At 53.0% G+C, this 21,788-nt stretch overlaps 1 protein-coding gene across 2 annotated transcripts in view; it reads right to left on the bottom strand.

The window, feature by feature from the left end:
- Positions 1-6,530: 6,530 nt before the first annotated feature.
- Positions 6,531-21,788, bottom strand: part of Elavl1 (ELAV like RNA binding protein 1) — a 35,949-nt gene continuing 20,691 nt past the window's right edge. Inside the window, exons 3-6 of one of the 2 annotated variants that reach the window (XM_004865391.4) lie at positions 20,991-21,094; positions 14,817-14,970; positions 11,164-11,389; positions 6,531-8,053 (exon numbers count right to left, since the gene is read on the bottom strand). In XM_004865391.4, the coding sequence (XP_004865448.1) occupies positions 7,729-8,053; positions 11,164-11,389; positions 14,817-14,970; positions 20,991-21,094 (809 nt within the window). In that variant the 3' untranslated portion in view covers positions 6,531-7,728. The remainder of the gene's footprint in view (positions 8,054-11,163; positions 11,390-14,816; positions 14,971-20,990; positions 21,095-21,788) is intronic. The other variant, XM_004865392.4, reaches the window with a different exon arrangement.

Genomic DNA, 21,788 nt, shown 5'->3' with positions numbered 1-21,788 from the left:
ATGTATAAATACCGCATTTTCTTTATCCATTCATCTGTTGATGGACATATGGGGCACTTTCAAGGTTTAGCTATTATATGTTGTGCAGCTATAAACATGGGTGTGCATGGATCACTGTAATATGATGGCTTTAACTCAAAGATACCTAGAAGGGGAATAGCTGAGTCAAATGGAACCTCTAGTTTTAGTTTTTTAAGGAATCTCCACACTGATTTCCACAGTGGTTGTATCACTCTACACTCCCACCAATAATGAAGAAGGGTCCCTTTCACCCTACAGCCTCGACAGCATTTGCTATTATTTGATTTCCCAATGATGATCATTCACTCTGGGGTAAGATGGAATCTCAGTGCTGTTTTAATTGGTATTTCTCTAATGGCCATGATGCTGAGCACTTCTTCATGGATTTGTTGGCCATTTGTACTTCTGAGCAGTGCCTGTTCATTTCACTTGCCCAGTTTTTGACTGGATCTTTTATTGAGGGGGTGTCTAATGTTTTTGAGTTTTTTATATAATCTAGATGTCAGTCCTTTGTGTGAGGAATCACTGGCAAACATCCTTGCCCATTCTGTAGGCTGTCTCTTCATTGTTGGTATTTCTTTTGCTGTGTGGAAGCTTTTTAATTTGATATGACCTCATTTGTTGATTCTTGGTACTATTTCCCATGCAACTGGGGTTCAGTTCAGGAAGTCCTTGCCTGCATCTATGGCTTCAAGAGTTCTACCTATTTTCTTTCAGCAGGATAAGTGTTTCTGTTTTAACATTTAGCTCCCATTTTGATTTTAGGTTAGAACATGGTGAAATCTATGGGTCTAGACTCAATCTTTTGCACATGGGTAGCAAGCGAGTTTCCCCACCACCATTTATTAAAGTGTCAATCTTTCCTCCAGTGTATGTTTTTAGCAAAGATCAATAGCTTCCCTATGTAGTCCAGGCTGGCCTCGAACTCACATACATCCTCCCGCCTCAGCCTCCCGAGTGCTAGGATTACTGGTGTATACCACCACACCTGGCCTCACATCTGTTTTTGTGCCAGTACTTAGTTTTTAGTTTTGAGACAGGGTCTCACTAAGTCACCAAATCATCTAGGCTGGGGTCAAACTTGCAATCCTCCTGCCTCAGCCTCCCAGAGTGCTAGAATTACAGCATGCAAGGGCCACAAACCAGCTGCTGATGGCCCAGCCTGAGACCATTTTGGGTACTGGTCTCCCTTGGCCCATTGCATCACCCTGGTATGTGGGGCCCCATCACTTTCCTGGACCTGTGAATCTTTAGGAAAATGAAGACATAGACCCGGGTGCACATCTGCCTCTGAAATTTTTGTTCAAGGCTGTTTTTCCCCTGTGGTACTGTGGATTGAACCAGGGGTGCTCTGCCATTTAGTTACACCCACAGCTTTTTAAACATTTTTTTATTTCAAAACAGGGTCTTGCTAAGTTGCCCAGGCTGCCTTTGAACTTGCAATCCTCCTGTTTCAGCCTCCTTAATAGCTGGGATTATAGTCATGTCAGTGCAACTGGCTAAAGCTCATTTTTAACAAATCACTTTGTCAGAGTGGGGTGTGGTGGTGCACACCTGTAATCCCAGCATGCAGGAGGCTGTGGCAGGAGGATTGCCATGCGTACAAGGCCAGACTGGATTAATAGTGAATTCAAGGTGAGGATGAACCAAATAGTGAGACCCTGTCTCAAGAAAAAACAAAACAAAAAACACCAAAAACCCAAAAAATCACTTTTAATGTGGGAAGGTATTTTTTCCCTCCAGAACTGGGGATTGAACCAAAAGCCCCTTGCAGCCCTTACTTTTAATTTAAAAATTTTTTTTGAAACAGGGTCATACCAGGCTGCATAGGCTGGGCTTGAGTTTGCAATCCTCCTGCCTAAGCCTCCCAGTGCTAGAATGACAGCCGTGGGCCACCATGCCTGGCCCAGTGTGGGATGTTAATGGCACTTGGCCCAAGGTGGCACTGTGATGGCTGCCATGTGTCCTGCATCCTCTGTACCCACCCAGGGTGTCGTCCCTATTTATCACACCTCCAGTATTTGGTGACAAGCCATCCCACTGTTCTCCAGGATGCAGCAACTGTACTCATGTGGTGCAGGAGAAGCATCCGTCAGTCAGGTGAAAGAAGGTTTGGCTGAGCCACTGCCCCTTCGTGCCTCTGACCCAGGCCCAGCCCTTCCGAGGCTTCTCAACTCCTGGGGCTCCAACATCATCCGGAGTGGCTTCAGCCCGTCAAAGCCTATCCCCAGGCCCGCTGCACCGGCTTGGGGCTGACGTCCAGCTCACACCGCTGACTCATGGAGAAAAATCCCCAGCGGCTCCCAGCAGCTCCCTCTGGCCACCCCATGGCCCTCTCCTGTGTGACCTCCTGGGGAAGGGGCCTGCACCATCCTGGGGCTGGCTGCTCTCCTGCCCTCCATGCAGCGACTCCCTGAGCTGCAATTCTCTGCACCCTGGAAGCCCTTCTCCTCCTTTTCCTCCCCCTCCACCCACTCTTGGGGCCCTGCACCAATAGCCTTCAACTTGAGAAAAACCATCAGGCAGAATGCAGTCCTTAGGGCGAGGGCAGAAGGTAGAATGTTAAATTCCATGGTCCACAAGAAGTCCAAAGACAAGACAGCCCCAATCCCTGAAGAGACTGGAGAGGACTCCCCAGCAGAGGCCACAACGGCTGCAGGAAGGACCCTGAGGGGTGGAAGCTGGCCAGGAGGCCAGGGAGACCAGGTGAGTGGGGACAGCAGGTGGCATCTGGGGTGAAGGACCTGACCCTGAGACCCTTGCACTCCTGACCATTGGCATCCTGCCTCCAGGTGAGCTGGAGAGTCAGACTCGCTTCCCCAGCCCCAGAGGAACTTAGTCCCAAAAGGCACTCCATACAGCCTCAGGAATGGCCACAGGAGGGTCCAACATGGGCAGAGAGGAAATAGCCAGTGTCAGGGGTAGGGAGGCCAGGCTACGAGGTCAGCTGGTAGGGGAGCGGCTGGATCCCAAGGTGTCCCAAGGACTGGGACCCTGGGGAAACAGCCTCTGGGTCTCTGGCCTGTGAGCTCTCCAGGGTGGAGGAGACACCTGGGTGGTGGGCGGGCAGCTGTGGGGAGTGGTCCCAGGGCTCGCTGGGACTGTCTTCGGGCTCCCGCCCTCCCTACACCATCATGAGTAGTCACACACCATCACCCCTACACCATCACATCTCAGTTATCCCACTTCATTTATTACCAAAATATCACAGAATTCCAGTCATCGGTAACATACAGTGTTGAGCACAACAAACCTGATACCTGCGGAAGGAACTGAGTGTCGGACAATTGAGTGTTAGGGAATCATCAGTAACGCCCCAAACCGCATCACTCCGTACTTCAAAAATACGCTTTGGAGAGCTTTGGAAACTGAATTAAAATGTCTACACAGCTATGAACAATTGTTTAATAAAACTTTTTCATGTTTCCATTACATGTAAATATATCAATTTGGCATCTCTATAAAAACTCTGAAAATGGTGCAAAAGTTTCATTCTCTTTGAGAAAGCTGTTGACAAAAAATATTCACACTTCACTAAAATTTTGAAAAATGGTCTTCTTTCAAAGCTTCTTTATTAATCTGAAATCTTCTGGATTATCAAAATCTAGGTTTGCTTTTTCCTCCTAAAACACTACAGAACATTTATTCACAAGGATTTAAAGGAAAAAATAAAAGAGGCAATGGGGAGATGGAAAATTTAGGGTCTTTTTTCTCTTTCTTTTTCTGAAAATAATTTTTAAAAAAAGCTAGTTACATAATAATCCTCAAAAGAACACAATGGGATTCATTTTATTGTTGACTTTTGGACAGCAATGTCAGACTTTATTGAAAACAAACCCATGTAAAAACAAAGTTAAAATGAAAAATGGTACCTGAAAATAAATTATTTCATATAAAACAAATCAGTAACTTAAAACACACTAATATACAAAATGTCTAGCCATCTACTGTACAACGCAGGAATCAGTGGAGAAAGCCCGCCCCTCCCCCAAGCAAGCCACTGTCACCGGAGTCACAAGGGGAGAGGGCGGCCCCAGCCAGCGGGACGGGCCAGCCTTCTCCTCAGGGAAGGGACACACAGCCCTGCCAAGACCCCGCCAGGCTAACTTAGGTACTTGTGGTTGGTGACGTAACAACTTTTGTTTTTTAATGACCAACAACACAACAAAAAACTGTATCACTGAAAGATTGCAGGAATGTAATACAATCATTAGAGGTCAGGGCAAACCCCGTTCGGGGTGAGATTCAGGTTCTACTGCTCTGGTGAGAACGTGTCAATTATCCACACCACTCGACAGAAAGCACTGCGACCCCAGAGCTGTCTCGGGAAGGTTGGGCGGACAGGGACCCCCAGAAAAGATGAGCCCTGGGAGTCCCAGGAGGTGAGACAGGTCATGGGAAGATGGGAAGAGAGGAAGGACCGGCCCCAGGGGGTGGAGGCCGCACTGGCCTCTCACTCTCTTGTCCAAAGCAGGGAGGCTGGCTGCCCAGAGCATGCAGAAATGCAACCAGGCCGAGCTGCAGGGAGATGGACAGCTGAGAGATGTCAACTTCGATTTTCAAGGCCAATGCTGGACTGGGGTGCTGCGTCTTTTCAACAACTTAGACAAGAGGCTCTTGTCTAGAGGCAAACCAGGGTAGGCAATTCATTGCTACGAACTGCCTTGGGGGTTCATCTGCTTCTGGGGCCCCGCAGAGACCCCTGGACTGTCAACTCAGGTCTCTACGGCAGCACCATTCAGTTCCTGGACGCCCGCCCAGTGCAGACTCTCCAGTTAAGGCAGCTGTGCTGGCGAGGGACAGACCCACCTGGCTCGGGAGGAAGCCGTCACCCGTGCCACCCGTGCTGGCCCTTGGAGAGCTGTACAAGGGGGTGGCCGTGCGTGGGGACTAGAGGTACAGCCAGCAGAGGCCACTGCTTGGCACGGTACACTGAAAAGCATGATCAGGCCAGAACCCCATGGGGGAAAACAGACAATTCGACTGGAGTCTGCTTCAGCAGTCTGGAGCTGCTGAGGGCATGGTAAGGACCAGGGAGGTTACAGAGGTCACAAGAGTTCAACCACAGCCTCTGTGGGATTTACTGAACCAAATGTCGACAAACTAACATTATCTACTCTTCATTCTTTTTCACCAAACTTCCCAAATAAAAGCCAATCATTTCACTTAATATAAACACAATGGATCTATGTAAAGTTTTTAAATGGTTTTTTTTGGGTCGTGACTTTTTCTTTGCAGTGCTGGGGATGAAATCCAGGGCTCTGAGCAGGCTGGCAAGCGCTCTGGCACTAAGCAGCCCCTAGCCCCTGGTTTGTAACTTTTAAAAAGGTGGCTCTTCTCTTTGCAGAGGGGTCCAGAAGACTCAAGAAACTCAGCCCTGGGCCAGCCATCTAGTGCCTCAATGGCAAACTGCCTCTCAGAAGCACTGTTTCAAGAGTGAAACACTTCCACACCCTGGCACGTTTCAGTTCCTGGAGCAATGGCTGGGCACTCTGGCTTGGAAGTGTTCACAGTGGAAGCCACCTGAAACCAGGCTTTCCCTGAACTGAGAAGCTACAAGGGCTCCCCTCTGACCACCCAAGGTCAGAGCGGCCCTCAGAGGCAGAGGTGCTGGCTGCGAGCCCACTGAGCCCTTCACGGTTCACTCCTGAGACGGCCACCTCTGCCAGGGTGGGACGCTGGCTGAAGCTGGCAGGGATACGCAGGAGTTAGGGGACCACAGGAGAGGTTTCAGGGTCTGGAGTCCTGTACTCACAACTGATGCCAGCTCAAAGGACCCAAAAGGGCTATTCTTCCAGGAAAGCATTCAGCTCCCCAGGGAAGGGGTGCTCTGGGGAGACAGAGCAGAGCCGCTCTTTGTGTGGAATGTGGACAGGTAGGCTGGGATTTCTGGGGAAAGAAGAGGTCCAACGGCCTGCGGCCCACTCTGAGGAGATAAGGCCCAGCGCTCACAGCAGCCTCTGTGATACATGAGGACAATGTAAACGGCCCCTCTGAGGGTGAAGGGGGCAAGGGACAGGTAGCCTCAAGCTGTCCAAGGGCTTCTGGAGACGTGGACCTGCTCTGGAGATGGTTGTGCCTGTTACCCAGTTTTCCACTTAAATAAATAAATACATAAATAAATAAATAAATACCTAGATAAACAGATAAATAACGCTGTCACACTATAACATTAAGAACTAACAAACGACCTGTCATCACGTTTGACACCTCATGTCAAGGCTAAAAGCTGCCAGGACTGAGCTATCCTCTTTTCCAGCTACTTCTAAAACCTGATGAGGTCCCGAGTTGCTATTCGGGGTGGGCCCTACCTCTCCCTTCCTACCGGCTTCCTGGGTAAGAATCACCTTTCCGTGGCTGCCCATCCCTATGCCATGGTTTCCAAATGCTTTTTCTTTGAGGCAAGTGCTTGTTTCTTAAGATCTTATGACCCCTCCCTGAATGCTGGGCTGTCTGTGCCTTCCCTAGCCAAAAAGAAAGAAAAGGTAAAACAAAAAACAAAACAAAACTCGAGCAAAACAAAATCAAATTTAATGGTCTTAAATGCAAAAGTAAAAACAAACAAAAAACACAAAAAAGCAAAAGAAAATTAACAGAACAGAACAACCCAAAATGTCAAGGCAGTTATGAAGAGAACTTTTGAGGGTTAATCTTTAAAACTACAAATCAAAGGTTTTTTGTTAATAGATAACTGGCAAGAAGTAAGTACTTTTCTGCTGAGTGTCCATATGAAAGCAATATTCCAAAACAAAATCCGACTAAGATAGAAAAAAGGCTAGCGCTCACAAGGAGGGATGCGAGAAATACAATGCTCAAATGTTTATGTGTTATTAAAAAATAGAGCTATCTTATGCATTCAAGCTACGTTAAATGCTCTTGGAAACGGGAAATCATTGTGAACAACAGGATCCGATGTATGGGGCACCATGCATGCAAAGTGTGGACAGAAATTCGGGATGGCAGAGCAGCGACACGTCTTCAGGAGCGCCTGGAGCTCAGGGCCGACTGGAATACACTGGAGTTTTCCTGAAACTCTTTGGTCCGTTCCCATGGGTGCCCAGGCGACAGAACACCTCTGTGTCCTTCTCTGGAGGGCCCGGCCCAGCCCGGCATGCAGCCTCCTCCCTGGTGGTGGCCCACGCCGGACAGGGGCCACTGCCACGCCCAGAACCACATGGCAGAGCCCGGGACTGAGTGAGCAAGGAGGTGGCAGTGGGACCTGCTCGGGAAAGCAATTTCCTGTCAACCAAAGCATACGTCACTTAAGATGTTGAAGCAGTTGAGAAAACGCACACTCGGCATCTGTCTAACATCTTTAGATTAAAAACTGAAACTGAAAGATCACTTTTTTATCCAGTTTGTGGAGACATCAAATGAATGAGTGTTAGACAGTCTTAGCAGTAAAGCATGCTTCAGTCTCACCACCATCCAGAGGGACTGGTTAGTCAAATGCAGTCTACTTAGGTTTCTGTTTAATATATATTTTAAAGGAAATAACTTAAGAAACTTAAAATTGGTCTAACATTGTGGGATTTCAAACATTTGAACATGTCGGTTGCATCCCAGAGTATAAAAACCTTTTCACTTCTCATTTAGACTAAGACAAACACTTGTGAAAATTGGCGCAAAATGAGTTGTACACTAACAAAAAAGTTTCAACTTCTTCACTCTTAATTATCTATTCCGTACAAAAAAAGCATGAGCGAGTTATTTGTGGGACTTGTTGGTTTTGAAGGAAACCTGTAAGATTTTGTCCCCCAGGCGGTAGCCATTCAGACTTGCTATGGCCATTGCGGCTTCTTCATAGTTTGTCATGGTCACAAAACCAAACCCTTTGCACTTGTTGGTGTTGAAATCACGAATCACTTTCACATTGGTGACAGCGCCAAAGGGGCCAAACATCTGCCAGAGGATCCCCTCGTCAGCATCTTGCCCGAGGTTGTAGATGAAGATGCACCAGCCTGAAGACGCGTTTCCTGGGACATTGACACCAGAAAGCCCACTCATGTGATCTACACCCATGGGGGAGAACCTAGCAAACAGAGAGCACAGCGTTCAGGTCAAGGTCACGAGGGCCGACAGTGACACAAGGTGGGGACAGGGATGGGGACAGATGGCTTGGCACATGCTGACCCGTGTGCACTGGGCCCCTTCCTGTCCTACAGTTCAAGCTACAGGGACAAAAAGGCTGAAGCACAGCAAGGGCCACGACTGACTTGGGAAAGGATTCAGGATAGTAGTGGAGGGTGGGATTCCTGCTGCAGAGAGGGTTCCAGCAGTGCCCGCCACTCCTCGTACTGTTTGTGCACAGGTTGGTTAGCTGCTCAGGGGTGCCCCGAATTTTAACATGGATGCCTCTTCACCCCCGCTTTGCAAGTAAAAGAAAAGCCTCATATCCTGTGCACATGCATGTGCACATGCTCTTTTCCCAAATGCAGTGCCCTTCCCTCTTCACAACCCCCGCACGGAGCCACTGCAGGGCACAGGGAGAATCCCCTCCCACAGCTCTGGGCCGGCTGAAGCCACCCCATAAGGACCTGGGCCCAACAGCGGAGGGCTGCAAGGAGGGGCACCAGGACCACAGGCACCCAACAGGGCTGACTCAGGGAGCTCTGTCCACAGCCACACTTTCATATGCACCAAAGATTATTCTGGCAATGTGTGAGCACTGCAGTAAAGATTAAGGCAGAGACAAAACTCAGTGAAGCCACACTGCCTTCTAGACGCCTCAGACTTGGGGCCTATTTAAGAATATTTGGGGGCCAGGGATTTAGCTCAGTGGTTCCACCACCTGCCTTGCAAGAACAAGGACCCGAGTTCGATCCCCAATACCAAAAAAAAAAAAAGAATATTTGAGTAGGATACAGCTGCGAAGCCACACAACACACCTAGAGTAGTATCTGCTCCAAACAGAAATGCAAGAGCAGGTGCCCTCAGGTGCTACTGATCCATCACCCTCCAAAGACACCACTTATGCTGCAGGCAGCTCAGCCCCGGGTCCCTGTGCACACACTGGAGGAACCAGGATATGGTACTGGTCACGGTTTCAAAAATTGCGAAACTCAGCATAAGCAGCCCACACCAGGAAATGAGTTAGTTAAGTAACTCAGTGGCCTGCAGGTGATGCTGAGGCCGCTGAGCCACATTAGACCAGGGTAGAGAAAGGCAGCCAGGCTCCACGGGACACTGAGCTGAGTTGACTTTCAGAGAATTGGAAAGAGCTCAGCCTTTCCGGCCCCGATTCCTGTGCCACCTCCATTCGCACCAGCCACTGCACCAGGCCTCCCACCTGCAAGTGATTCGATCCAGCTCGGATGGAAGAAGATACTAAAAAACTGAACATATGCAGACCTTTCTCCTTGTCACTATTCCCTGGACAGTACAGCAGAGCAGTGATTTCTCCAGCAACTTCTCCAGTACAGTGCACTGCACTAGGTGCTGTAAGTCAGTAGAGGACTTAGTCCACAGGAGGATTGCATGGGTTCCAAGCAGACACCATGGCATTTTATACAGGAGCTCGAGATCCTGGGCTCTGTTATCTTTTTGGTTTTGTGGGGTTTTTTTGGCTTTGTGGGTTTTTGAGACAGGGACTCACTATGTAGTCCAGGCTGCCTTGAACTTGCAGTGATTGTCCTGCCTCAGCCTCCCGAGTACTGGGACTACAGGTCTGTGCACTGAGGGATGGTTGGATACTAAAAATGATCTGAGGTAGTATTTTACCAAATACTTGGTTAGGCCACAACCAAATAGCTGTTGCTCTTAGGATTTACTCTTGTTGGCTGGACTTTCTTCTGACATGACAACTGATTTCTTTGACCTTGACAGAACACACACACCCATGTATGATGCAACAGAAGGATGTAGAACAACTCCTTCCTTGATTCTAGGCTTCTCTGGATGTGGCAGGACCTTACAGACAGCTCCCCGCTCCTCCATGCCATTCTTCCTCTCCTGATCTCCCTCTGCCGTCAGCAGCAAAGCTTTGCACCGCCTGCCTCACACTGGCCATTCTTCCTGTGGGGCCACCGCGTCCCTCTGGCTGCTTTACCCCTCCAGCTTGACCAGTGATGTCTCCTGCTCCAGCTTCCTCTTTTCTCATCCCCAACTGTGACCCAAGGCCCTGCTCCTCCAGCCGTCCCCGGTTTTCCTCCTTGCCTGCTACCACCCACACATCCAGCCTCCCAGGAGCAGTGCTCTCTGTGCTGCTGTTGGCTTCCGAAAGTTGGATTTTAAAATCCAGCTCAATTCCGTCCAAAAATGCTTCCCAGTCTCAGCCTTTAAACCAGAAGGGCCAGGCAGGCCAGCTGCTGGACTCAGGCACATGGGAAAGCTGCTCCTCTGGGGCAGCGCTTCGGAGGAGCAGGCACTGAACAGCCAGACACAAAACAGACAAGGTAGGTGTGTGGAAAGGCCCGAGCCAGGGCACTGCTAAAAAGCCTGGATGTGGCCGAGGAGCAGCTCAGTGGCAGAGCACTCACCGAGTCCCTTCCCTAGCATCACAAAAGGGAAGGAAAAACCCAGCTCGGGGCGCAGACCGGCTCTCCCCTGAGCATCCCTGGGCGCCACCTCCGCTGCCACGGACACAGAAGGGTCCATCACCCCGTTCCATCCTGGTGCTGCCAGAAATCCCACCCAGGAGCCCGGTCTTGGGCCATCTCTGCAACTCCCCTGAGCGTGGGCTCCTCAGTGGACGCTTGGTCAGCCCTTCTAACTGCAGAGTCCATGAACTGCAGACTGAAAATCCCGTGAAACTCCACACTTGTACTGACGGTGTACAGACTTCCCCTCGTCACTGTCCCTGAGTGCTAGTGTGGTGACTGTCCACATGGCATTCATGTTGTGTGAGGGCTACAAGTCACCCAGAGATGCAGTGAAGCCCTTGGGAGATGTGTTGGGCCTTGAGCACCTCTGGATTTTGGTACCCGAGGGGGACCCTGGACCTGGTACCAACAGATGCCGTGCATGGCTTCTGTACAGGTGCGTTTCTGATGGGGGTGGTGCACAGCCACCAAAGTGATCCCGAGAAGCGACTGCTGGGAGCAGCGAGCACCCCCAGCACCTTCCTTCCACCTGGTGTGGTCGCCCACAGTAGTGCGGCATGAGACCTGAAGAATGGACGCCAGAGGCCACCTGCGCACTCACCTGAACCTCTGCGCCTGGTGGTGCACGGGGCCTCCGAAGCGCCGCGCAGGCGAGTGGTACAGCTGCGAAAGGAGCGCCACGTTTTTGTTCTGGTTGGGGTTGGCTGCGAACTTCACTGTGATGGGCTCGGAGGAACCTGGGGGTTTATGACCATTGAAACTGGTAATTGCCTCTTCTGCTTCTGACCGTTTGTCAAACCGGATAAACGCAACCCCTCTGGACAAACCTTTTTAACAAACCAACAAAAATGGAGTTAGGGGGAAAAAAACGAGGACTTGTAAAACTGAAAAGCAAAAGTCAAGTCAGTCTACTGCAGTTCAAACTGGATGTCTGGTCAACGAAATAAACAAAATTTAACCCTAAAGAAAAAATAAATGAACTGATTAAGGCAAATACACAGTGACTGATGAAGGCTGAGGCTTCACTCTTCTAGCTGAAAAGGGCTCCACAGTCCCAGCGTAAGGGATATTTTGGTGACAAACCAAATAGGTACCCAAACCTATTTTTTAAAAAAAGCAGTATCAGCAGAGGCCACATCTACTGTCCCTCCTCAGCCAGCAGGGCCAGTGTGGGGCACAGATGTGCTGGGAGGGAGGGTTGTCAAGGTCAGGTCTCCAACCCCTCCCTGGGCTGTCCCAGCTGCTGCCAGAGGGCCCCTGTGAGCAGGAGCCATGGGGTGGGCTGAGGTGACTGCACCTTCCCGGCCTGCCGTGCGGACACACTGGCCACTCGGAGCCACTCCCCTGCCCTCTCCTTCCCCCAGGAAGGTGTGTCCTGCAGCCAACCTCCCCTCCAGTTCGTCCTGCCTCAGCACAGCATTTGCCTCTCGGAGACTCCCCTGAAGACATGGCATCTCCTTCCACTCCCAACTGCCCTCGGACAGAGGCAGAGAGAAAAGTGCCCAGCAGGCTCCACAAGGCGGAGCCAGTCAGGAGCCCTTGCAGGGCCCCGGAGGGGCTCCTACCCAGAGGGGAGTCCCTTCTCCTGCCACTAGACTAACCAGCAGAAGGCACACCCCATCCCCAGCTGGCACCCAATCCCACCACTACAGGCAGCCCTGGTCTGGCCAGCCCAAGTGTGGGCTCTGCTCCACCTCCTGGCTGTCTGCATTCTAGGCCCAGGCTGGGGATGGTGTGAGCAGGTCTGGCCCCGAGGAAGTGGAGGAATGGGGTGAGGGCTGGATGTGCTGCAGGCTGGGGGTTGTGGGGCAGTGAACTGGCTGTGGCTCCTGGGGAAAGAACGTGGGGTGAGGGTCAAGAGGAAGGCTGTAGTGCGGGACAGGCACCAGCCAGGGGCCCAAGTGACATCTCTGGGCTGGGATCTCATGTGTGGCCTGGCAAGAAAGGCTCTTTAGCTTGGCTTCAGCACCCTCATTCTCATGACTGCCAAAGGCTGCTGGGGTTTCTTCTCTTTCAGCATGCGGTGAATGACAGCGCAAAGCAGGACCACGCAGGGCCTCAGGGGAACCCGCTGAGGGAGTGTGCCACCAACTGTCCCCTCGGGGCCTTGCCCCTTCCACACCGCTTCCCAGCTCTCCAACTGCCCATGACTACGACACTGTGGGCCCTGCGTGAACAGACACCGCCCAGGGACTCACAGGCTAAGGACTCTCTTTACAACTGTGACGCACCATGGACCCCACACCCCTATGCTCCCCCTGCACCTAGCTCGATCCTGGGGCACCCTCCCCAGCACAGCGCTTTCAAAAGCTGTGAATTCAAATGTCACCTGACCAGAGGCCCCCACAGCTCGATGAGGTCAGACCCAGCCACATGCCTGGGACCAGGACCGGTCTAGGGCTTGAGCTCACTATCAAATGTCAGGTCAGGAGGGATCCCTGAAAACACACGTTTGGCAAATGCTGTTTTTATTTATTATTATGCACATGAAGGCCAGCTCAGTCAGCCTTGGAAACCTAAATGCAAAGCTAAGTCCAGGCAAGCAGGACAGTGCCGAGGCCATGGGCCCACACAGCAGCCCGCGGGGAGGAGTCACTCTCCGCACAGACCTGCATGTGGCCAGCTGGGAAGCCGGTGTGCGAGGGTGGTTTCCTTGGCTGGTTTTGTACAGGGGCTTTCCAACAGAAACTTCCTGAGTGAAACAAAGGAAACCCGGAGAGAAAAAGAATGGTACTTCATGTAGGGAGACACAAAGTCATCAAATTGATGAACGCGTACCTTTTGAGGACGGCTTTGCATTGTTTTTATATTTTACAGTGTTTTTAGGGTTAAGAGCAGAGACCAAGAAATGGCACAATCTCATACAAGTGAACTAATAAAATTCGCAATTACAATAAAGAAGCAAAGAAACTAAAGTTGCCCAGGCTGACCCCAAACTTGTGATCCGCCTCAGCCTCCTGAGTAGCTGGGATTACAGGTGTGTGCTGCCACACCTGGCTCCGAATGCAAAGATTCTTTAAGAGAGCACCCCAGTTTCTTCACCCTCAAAGCACGTTACCTGAAGGCAAACTCTACTCGAACCTACTGGCTGGCCCTTCTCTCCACACCTTGAGGTGCAGGGGGCTGCTACTGCTGGGGCTTCGTGAGGCCTGGGGGCCAGAGGAGAAAAGGGCTGGCAGCGAAAGCTGAGGAAGAGCACGAGGGTCCTGCCTGCCACCCTGAGGTTCATGGCTGACGTGGGGTATGATCCTGAGGTGCCCCAAGCAGCCTGGCGGACACTGCCCTTGCAGAGGGGAAAGGGGAGCCGTCTGCAGAAGTGACCACTCTCGGCACAGTGGGGATGCATGTGTCTGAGAAGCTAAGGGGAGCCCCAGGAGAGCCAGGTGGTGGGGTGCAATGCCGCCGACTCCCCTTCCCCGAAGTGCTGGGTCATAGCTGGACATAAAGGCTGGGCAGAGCAGTCCACATGGGTCCTAGAAAAGGAGGGTCAAGGAGCCAACCATGTGCCACTTGGGGATCCGTTAAGAAACTTCTGGCATAGACCCAGGGGTTCTATCCATCCCAGAGCAGGGCAGACTGAAGGACTTGTGTGAGGGACCCCAGGCTATGTTGGCACAGTGCACCTACACTTGACTGCAGGCCGCTCCCAGAGCCCTACAACCTGTTAGTGCCCGGTGCTGGCCCAACGAGCCTCAGCTGGACTGCAGTGGCCCCTTCCCCTCCTTGGTCGGAGACACAGCATGCATGCAGGTCTCTGACTGATTGCACCCCAAGCCCTGTGCTGAGACGGTGGGAGGGGCAGCAGAGTGGCTGGGGCTGCCAGGGAGGGAAGCCAGGGCTGCTGTGCTGAGCTTCCGGTGTAGCAGAGGGCTGGCTCCCCAGTCACAGGGCCTGAAGGTGGCTCTTCTCAAACAGCCACCATGTCACCTCAGGGCAGCCAAGTGGGGAGCTGGGACCGTAACAGACACACACTGCCTGCCTGCAATGAAAACAGCAGTAGATGGCTGGCACCAGTGCCTCAGAGGAAGTACCAGGATTTCTGGGTGTTTTCACCATAAAACAGTGGCCTAATCCCGGGGCTCCTTTGAATGCGCTCAGCCTCATCAGTGAAAATAAACACCTCCTCATTCCAATTCTGCCCTTGTCTCAGGAGTAACTAAGACCACGAAAAACCCCAGCAGCAAGCTGTCTCCCTGGCCAGCTGGAGCCGGCCTGGAGGGAAGCCCCGTGGCCTGTCCTAGCAGCCCGCTGTACCTGTGGTCTGATCCACAAGGACCCGGGAGTTGATGATGCGCCCGAACCGAGAGAACATGTCCTCCACGTCCTTCTGGGTCATGGTCCTCGGGAGCCCACTGATGTACAAGTTGGCGTCTTTGATGACTTCTGAGCTTGGGCGTGCATACGACACCTTAAAAACAAAACCATTTCCTAAGATTAGGACAGGTATATGGCCGAAGTATCAAGGGATCAAGCACCCTACAATTTGGGGTTAAGAACAGCTAAGGCTGTGCTAAGAAACTGAGCACAGGACCGTTTCTCACCGGTAACCCATCACCAGCAGGGGATGTGCAAATACCTTGTCATGTTCCCTTCCCTGGTCTTTGCCACACCCAGCAAATATTCCTATTCCTACTCCCAGGTTAGGAGACTGGGCCCACACCAGGTGGAGGCAGGGCTGGGCTCAAGGCCCATTTGCTCTTCTCCCACTGAGGCCTGATGCCCTCTCTGATGTGCTGGCAATGGCCCAGAGCTGGGGACAGGCCCTGGTCTGTGACTGCAGGAGCTGGTGGTGCGGCAGGCACAACTGGGAGTCCTTCTGAGAGAATGCAACACCCTCTGCCTACAAGCGAGCTCTCTATGCAAGCCCACAAGGGGCCCCTGAGTTCTGGGGAACCTTGAGCCCAGTATGAAAGCATTCAGTATTTTGTTTGTTTTTGAGACAGGAGCTCAGTATGCAGCCCAGGCTGCCTTGAACTTGTGATCCTCCTATCTCAGCCTCATGTTTTCACTATTAAGTGACTGACTGGAGAATGGGGATAGGGGCCAGAAGCAATGGCAATAAAAGGTGTGCAATGCTCTTGCAGGTTGAGGCCGACGGCTGTCTGCGACCTAGAGCCAGGAGGAGTGACAGGACTGCAGCTACTGTAGGGAGGAGGAGCCGCTGCTGGAGCCTCTGTCTAGAGGTGGGGCCTGCCAGGATGGGAGATGGGTCAGGGAGCGAGTTGCCAGAAGGGTGGGGTCTAGGCCTAGGCAGAGACCTCACCTCTCAGCAGGCACCCGGCAGAAAGTACGCTGAGGATACTAGGTCCTGAGGGGTTGGAGGTCTCTGAGGAAGCAGAGGGGGGCACATGGGCCTTCCCTTGATGCCTTCCTGTCTGTTCCCAGGACCAAAGTGCCTTGGTGCAGCTGTGGGTCAGGGGCTCTTGGCTACTTGCCTTGGCCCACTGCTCCCCAGAGGCCAGACATGCTGGGCTGACCCTACTTACATTCCTGTCCAAGGGCAGCACTCCCAGCCACATCCCCTCAACTCTACCAAAAGCCTTGGTCAGAGGCATGCATTTTGGAAGGGTGGCTAGAGGAAACCCCCACAACCCAGGACCTCCCCACAGTGGGCCCTGGCCATCTGCAGACCTGCCCAGGCTGCACTGCCTTTGGGACCAACCTTGGCTTTCCAAAGGATGCAGGGGTAACAGGCATCCTCAAGCTGCACCAGGCACTGGGGGAGCAGTGCTCAGGCCGCACTGACTACTCTTAGGCCCCGGATGAAGCCCCGAGGGAAATGCCTTGAGCCAAATGCTGAGGGAAACTGCTATGCCACAGGACCACAGGGACCTTCAAGGACCTTTCTCCAGCCACTGCCAAGCTCAGGGTCAAACAGAATCAAAGGACGCTGGACAAGGGCAGCTGGCCCCCAGCAGGTGTGCATGGACCCGTGGTGTGGCTGGGGTGCTGCTCCTGGTCCACAACCCCCTTTCCTAAATTTCAGGTGACACCTGTTCTTCAGCTTCAATCAAGTCTTTCCCTGTCTATTTCCTGGGAAATTTGTAAGGGGTGATATCGTGTCCCCACGCCCCATCCCAAATTCATGCCTCCGGGACTCGTACTAAGACTTGATTCAGAGCCAGTTTCCTTGCAAAGGTACTTAGCTAAGAGGGGGCCACATGGAGGAGGGTGGGCCCCTAAACCACTGCAATTGTGTCCTGTACCATGGGGACACAGTGTGGACACAGGTGCACACTGGGAGGTTGCTAGGTGACCAAGGAGGCAGAGAGCAGGGTGGGGCTTCTACAAGCCCAGAAAGGACAGGATTGCCAGCAACCCCTAGATTGCAGGGAGAGGGGCTGTGCCAGGCAGGGCCAGGACAGATCCTTCCCCAGTGATTCTGGAAGGGACCAGCCCAGGCAGCCTGACTTGGGGCCTTCCAGACAATTTCATGTGTCTTTTTTTTTTTCTTCTTCCGGTACTGGGGATCCAACTAAGAACCTTACGCTTGTAAGGCAGGCACAGCACCACTGAGCAAAATCCCCAGCCCAAGATGTAGCTACTCTCTGTGGTTTGAGTTGCCTGGTCTGGGAATGGCATCCCAGCAGCTCACACAGCCCCAGAAGCTCACACATTCCCTGACCCGCAGTGTGCTGCCCTGTCCTGTCCCTCGTCAGTCAGGGCCACTGCCTTTGTTACTATCTGGAGCACTATGGCATCTACTTAATTGACTCCATGGAGCAAACACTGGGTGATCCCTGCTGCTTCCCGAGCACCCAGAGTGCAGGCATTTAGCAGTCACCTGTGGAACAGACAGGTGGTGGCTGCCTGGGCCCTGGTAACACAAGTTACATTGTTCTGGCTCCTGGGGAAGCTGCCAGACACTGCCCCACCCTCCCACTGTGACCTTGGAAAGGCCATTTCACTCTTCAGAAAACTGGCTTCTTCAGCCCTAAACGGGCTCACACTTTACAGGGCTGCGGCAAGAACAGACAAGGCCCAGAAGGGCCCAGCCACTGTAAACCTTCCTAAGTGTGAGCTGCATGAATCACACAGGCCTACAGCTCCTGTGCCACGTACAGCCTGGCTCTTCCACATGTCCACTCCATCGTGGCGCCTGGCTGCTGTCACAGGGAAAAGGCAGTTGTGTGGGGGGAGCAGGACAACTAGGCTAGCTGTGCAGGACAGGGACCTCGAGCCCCAGGAAGGCCCTGTTCACAGGGAGACGCCCGCAGTTCCCAGCATGCTGGCCACCACATCTCCTGCACTCCAGCACCCTTGCCTTGCACCCATCCATGAGTGGTTCTTCCGTCCTCTGTGGGTCCCTGGTTAACTCCTCCTCCAGATCAACTCTGGCTTTCTCAGAGGACCTTCCCTGGCACTGCCTGAGCACATCCCAGGACCCTCTTAGGGGGATCTGGAGGCCGCATCAGTGAGCACAGCAGTGCTCCTGATGGCCAGCTGTGGGTCACAGAAGCCCCGGGACTGGGTAAGGCGCCAGGCTGCTAGCCATGCTTGTATAGTAAGACTTTGTGTGCCACCCTGAGGTAATGTAATAAGAGCACCTCCTCCCACAACAAAACAAAAAACTCCTGCAGAATAAAAACACAAAAAGGTCTGGACCGTGTGCTGGATTCCTGGTGAGGGATTCTAAAACCCCTGAGATTTCCTTGTCACTCAGGAACCATGGGTGAGACACCTGGGTTTGTGCTGATAGGTCAGGATGGAAGCGCGTGGCCAGAGGGCTAGGGCTTGGAGCCAGTCAGGCCTACAGACTGAGACCTCCAATAAAACTCTGGATGAGAAGCTTGTGGCATTTCCCAGCTGGGAGGACAGTGAGGTACCCTGACTCCTCAGGTGGGGACACAGAGCTCTGTGTTTGGGACCCTGCTAGACCTTGCGCTGTGCCTTCTCCATTTGGTGGGTCCTGATTTGCATCCTTTATAATCAAACCGTAATCGGACCTATGAGTTCTGGAAGCAGAAGGGGCCGTGTGAACACCCAAACTTGAGTCATTTGGTCAGAAGTCTGACCCGGGGAACCCAGGGTGTACCTGGCATTGTCAGGGAAGCCTTCTTGGGGACTGTGCCCTTACACCTGTGGGTGGCTGGGGTCAGAATAGATCTGGCGCACGCCAGCTGGTGGTAGGCAAATACTGAGTAAACCCACGCGACAGCCTTTATCCAGCTGTGTTGGTGAGTCAGCCCCAAGCTGGAGGCTGTCAAGGGCAAGGCAGCCAATCTGAAGTCGGTCTCGAAGCATCAGCTCAGCACTGGCACTGGCTGGGGGCTCAGTAAGGGTTTGCTTTCACAGGGGGGCATGGTGGGAAAACAAAGCACCCCAGAGCACATTGGGGAAATGGCTAAAGAAGCCAGGCCTGTGTAGCTCCAAGGTGACAGGAAGAGAAATGATGACTGAGGGCCTCGTGTCCTTGAAGGACTGATTTGTTTCTGCAGAACTAGGAGAGTGGTGGAAAGCCACTGGGAGCCAGACTCTGGAGTCCAAGGCAAGGCTGCCACCTGAACTTGGCCAGGGTGACAAGGAGAGGCAGCACTGCCTGGGCCTGCTCCCCTGGGGTCTTAGGAGCTCCTGGTTTCAGCCTCAGGAAGGGCCATTTCCTGCCAACATCCATCGGGAAGAGGTTAAAGCACCAGATTCGCACGTAGTTGTGTGTTTTACAACTGAATAAATAGAACTTTGCGTTTACGAATAACTGGCCTGGTCTCACCTCAGCCCGGCTGCCTTATAAACAAGAGTACGAAAACATTTCCCAAATGGAGGAGACAATTTCTAAGAGTTGGGGAGCCCTAGGCTGAGGATAGACAACCTGGGGCTCCTGCAGAACATTAGGTTGCCTTCACCAGCCTCCACTGTGGGGCCCGAGTGGATGCAAGGACTCGGGAGTCACACTCCCACCCTGGGAGCCCACTGCACACTCCACACCTACGAGGCTCAAGGTGGGTCTGGGAAACCTGCCATTGTGTGAGTGGCTCCAGGAGGGCACGGCCACTGAGTAGCCACGATCACAGAGGAGTTTAAGGCCAGGTCAGGAGGCATCCCTGGTGGGTTGCAAAAGTAAGGGGCACCCCAGAGTGATGCTGACGCTGACAGAACCCTGTACACCTGGCTTCAGATCAAGAGCAGTAACTCCAGGCTTGTGTGGTGGTGCACATCTGTAATCCTAGCACTCTGGGAGGCTGAGGCAGAAGGTTCAAAAGTTCAAGCCCAACCTGGCCAACTTGGTGAGACCCTGGCTCAAAATAAGGGACGGGGAAAAAACGGGGCTGGGGATGTAGCTATGTGTAAAGGCCCAGTGTTCAATCCCCAGTGCTGAGAGGAAGGAAGAGAAGGAAGAGGGAGAGGGAGGGGGAGGGGGACGGGGAGAAATACTGAGAGCGAGAGAGAAACGATTCCAGCATCCATACTTCTCAGGAACAAGAGGTGAAGAGCCAGTCTGTGCGCACCTCTTGAAGGTGTGCGCCAGAGGGCGGTGGATACAGTGGCTGCCAAGCGGTGGCAGGAAGCCACGTCATGGGGAGGAGGCTTGGGGAAGGCCCAGCAGCGTCTTGGATGAAGTAGACATGGGAATAAGGGCTGGGAGGAACACAGCTGGTCCTGGGTTGATGGTGCTGCTGCAACAGGGGAACCGACAGGCAGACACAGGAAAAGGGATGGGGGTAGCTCGGGCTGAGAGCACCGCCCTCCAAGTGGCTCAGGAGGACAGAGGCACAGGAGGCTGACTGAGTTGACTGGGCAGTGGGGCACCAGAGCCACAGCAGAGGCCCCCTTGAAGGGGCTGCAAGGATGGTGCCCTTGTCCTGTCACTGTGAGGCCTTCCCCCGGTGTCTGCCTGTCACCTGCAGTGTTCGCCATCCACAGCCCCACAGCTCCGAAGCTTCACACCCTGGGGCCCAGGCTCCGTGAGGCTCCTGGATGTGTGCTGTTAACTGTGTGGACACACAGGTGCTCAATGGATGTAGAAAGAACAGGCCAGAGGAAGGTCTGATGGCTCTCTAGGAGGAGGGAGGAAAGCCACAGGGGTGGGGCTGCAGGGGGCTGCTGCTATCACAAGCTAGGAGCCTCTGGAGCCGGCCACATGCTCACGGGAGATGGAACTGCTGAGGTTGGGAGTGTGATGAGGGAGGCCAAGAGACAGGTGGGGGCTGTGGAGGAGGCTGCTTGGGAGCTGACAGGCCCCGGGAGAGACCCTGGGCTGGGGTGAAGCCTGACCCTGCATACATTACCTTCACGGGGCCCTGGCTGCTGAGGCTGAGGTGGCCGTGAGCCATCCGTGCAAAGCCTGGGACAGTCACCACCAACGGCGACCAGGCTCCCTGATGCCACAAAAGCCAGGCTTCAGCGGGTGGCTGTGCTAACAGCTAGTCAGTGACCGAGGCCGGGCCAGGCCTCAGCAGGAATGGAAGAGTGGGGATCAAGTCTCTTTACCTTAATGGTTTTGGACTGGAGCCTCAGGCCGTTAAGTGTGTTGATCGCTCTCTCTGCATCCTTTGCAGTCACATAGTTCACGAAGCCATAGCCCAAGCTGTGTCCTGTGTGGGAGAACACAAGGACACAGGTAAACCAGCTACAGCAAGTGGGTGGGCGAGAGGACAGGAGAACCAACAGGACTCTAGCTGACCAGGGTCAGGGGCAAGGTCAGAGAAAAGAGTAGGTAACATTCAGAAATGTTAGGAGCACTGGCCGCTGTACGTGTGGCCTCGAGATGGGGCAAACTTTCTAGCTTTCTTTGGCAAACTTGTACAAGCTTGTAATGAACAAAAGTCATTCTTATAATTTAAAAAGCTATGAAAAGGCAGTAACGCGTTATGATCAGTCTCATGGGCTGTAGGGCCTTGGGGAGTGAGGGTAAGGAGGGATACACCCATGAGCAGAGCCCAAGGGCAGCCAGCAACCGCCTTTCCGTGCTCGCCCCCACTGTGGGAAGGCTTGATGGGTCTTGGCACCATCCAGCACTGGCCGCATTAATTCCTAAACAACGTGGGGCCAACTGGACCTGGCTGAGGAGCAGGTGGGAAAGGGGCCCAAGGAGAAGCCAGAGCCAAGAGAAGCCCCAGCCCAGCTCCACAGCCCCAAGTCAAAGTTCCACACCTCCCCTGGCGCAGACTCCACTGCAATATAGTCATCAGCTCGTGTTCAGGGCAGTTGGAAACCTGAGGTCCTCACTGTCAAAAGAACCAGGGTGACAAGCGTGGTGTCCCTGGCCCCTCTCTGGAATATTCAGGA

Source organism: Heterocephalus glaber, unplaced genomic scaffold, assembly GCF_053883595.1.
Source record: "Heterocephalus glaber isolate CG9 unplaced genomic scaffold, H.glaber_assembly_v1.0 deba00001761, whole genome shotgun sequence".
Taxonomy (NCBI): domain Eukaryota; kingdom Metazoa; phylum Chordata; class Mammalia; order Rodentia; family Bathyergidae; genus Heterocephalus; species Heterocephalus glaber.
The sequence above is the reverse complement of the archived record's forward strand: the minus strand, read 5'-3'. Positions and strand labels throughout refer to the sequence as shown.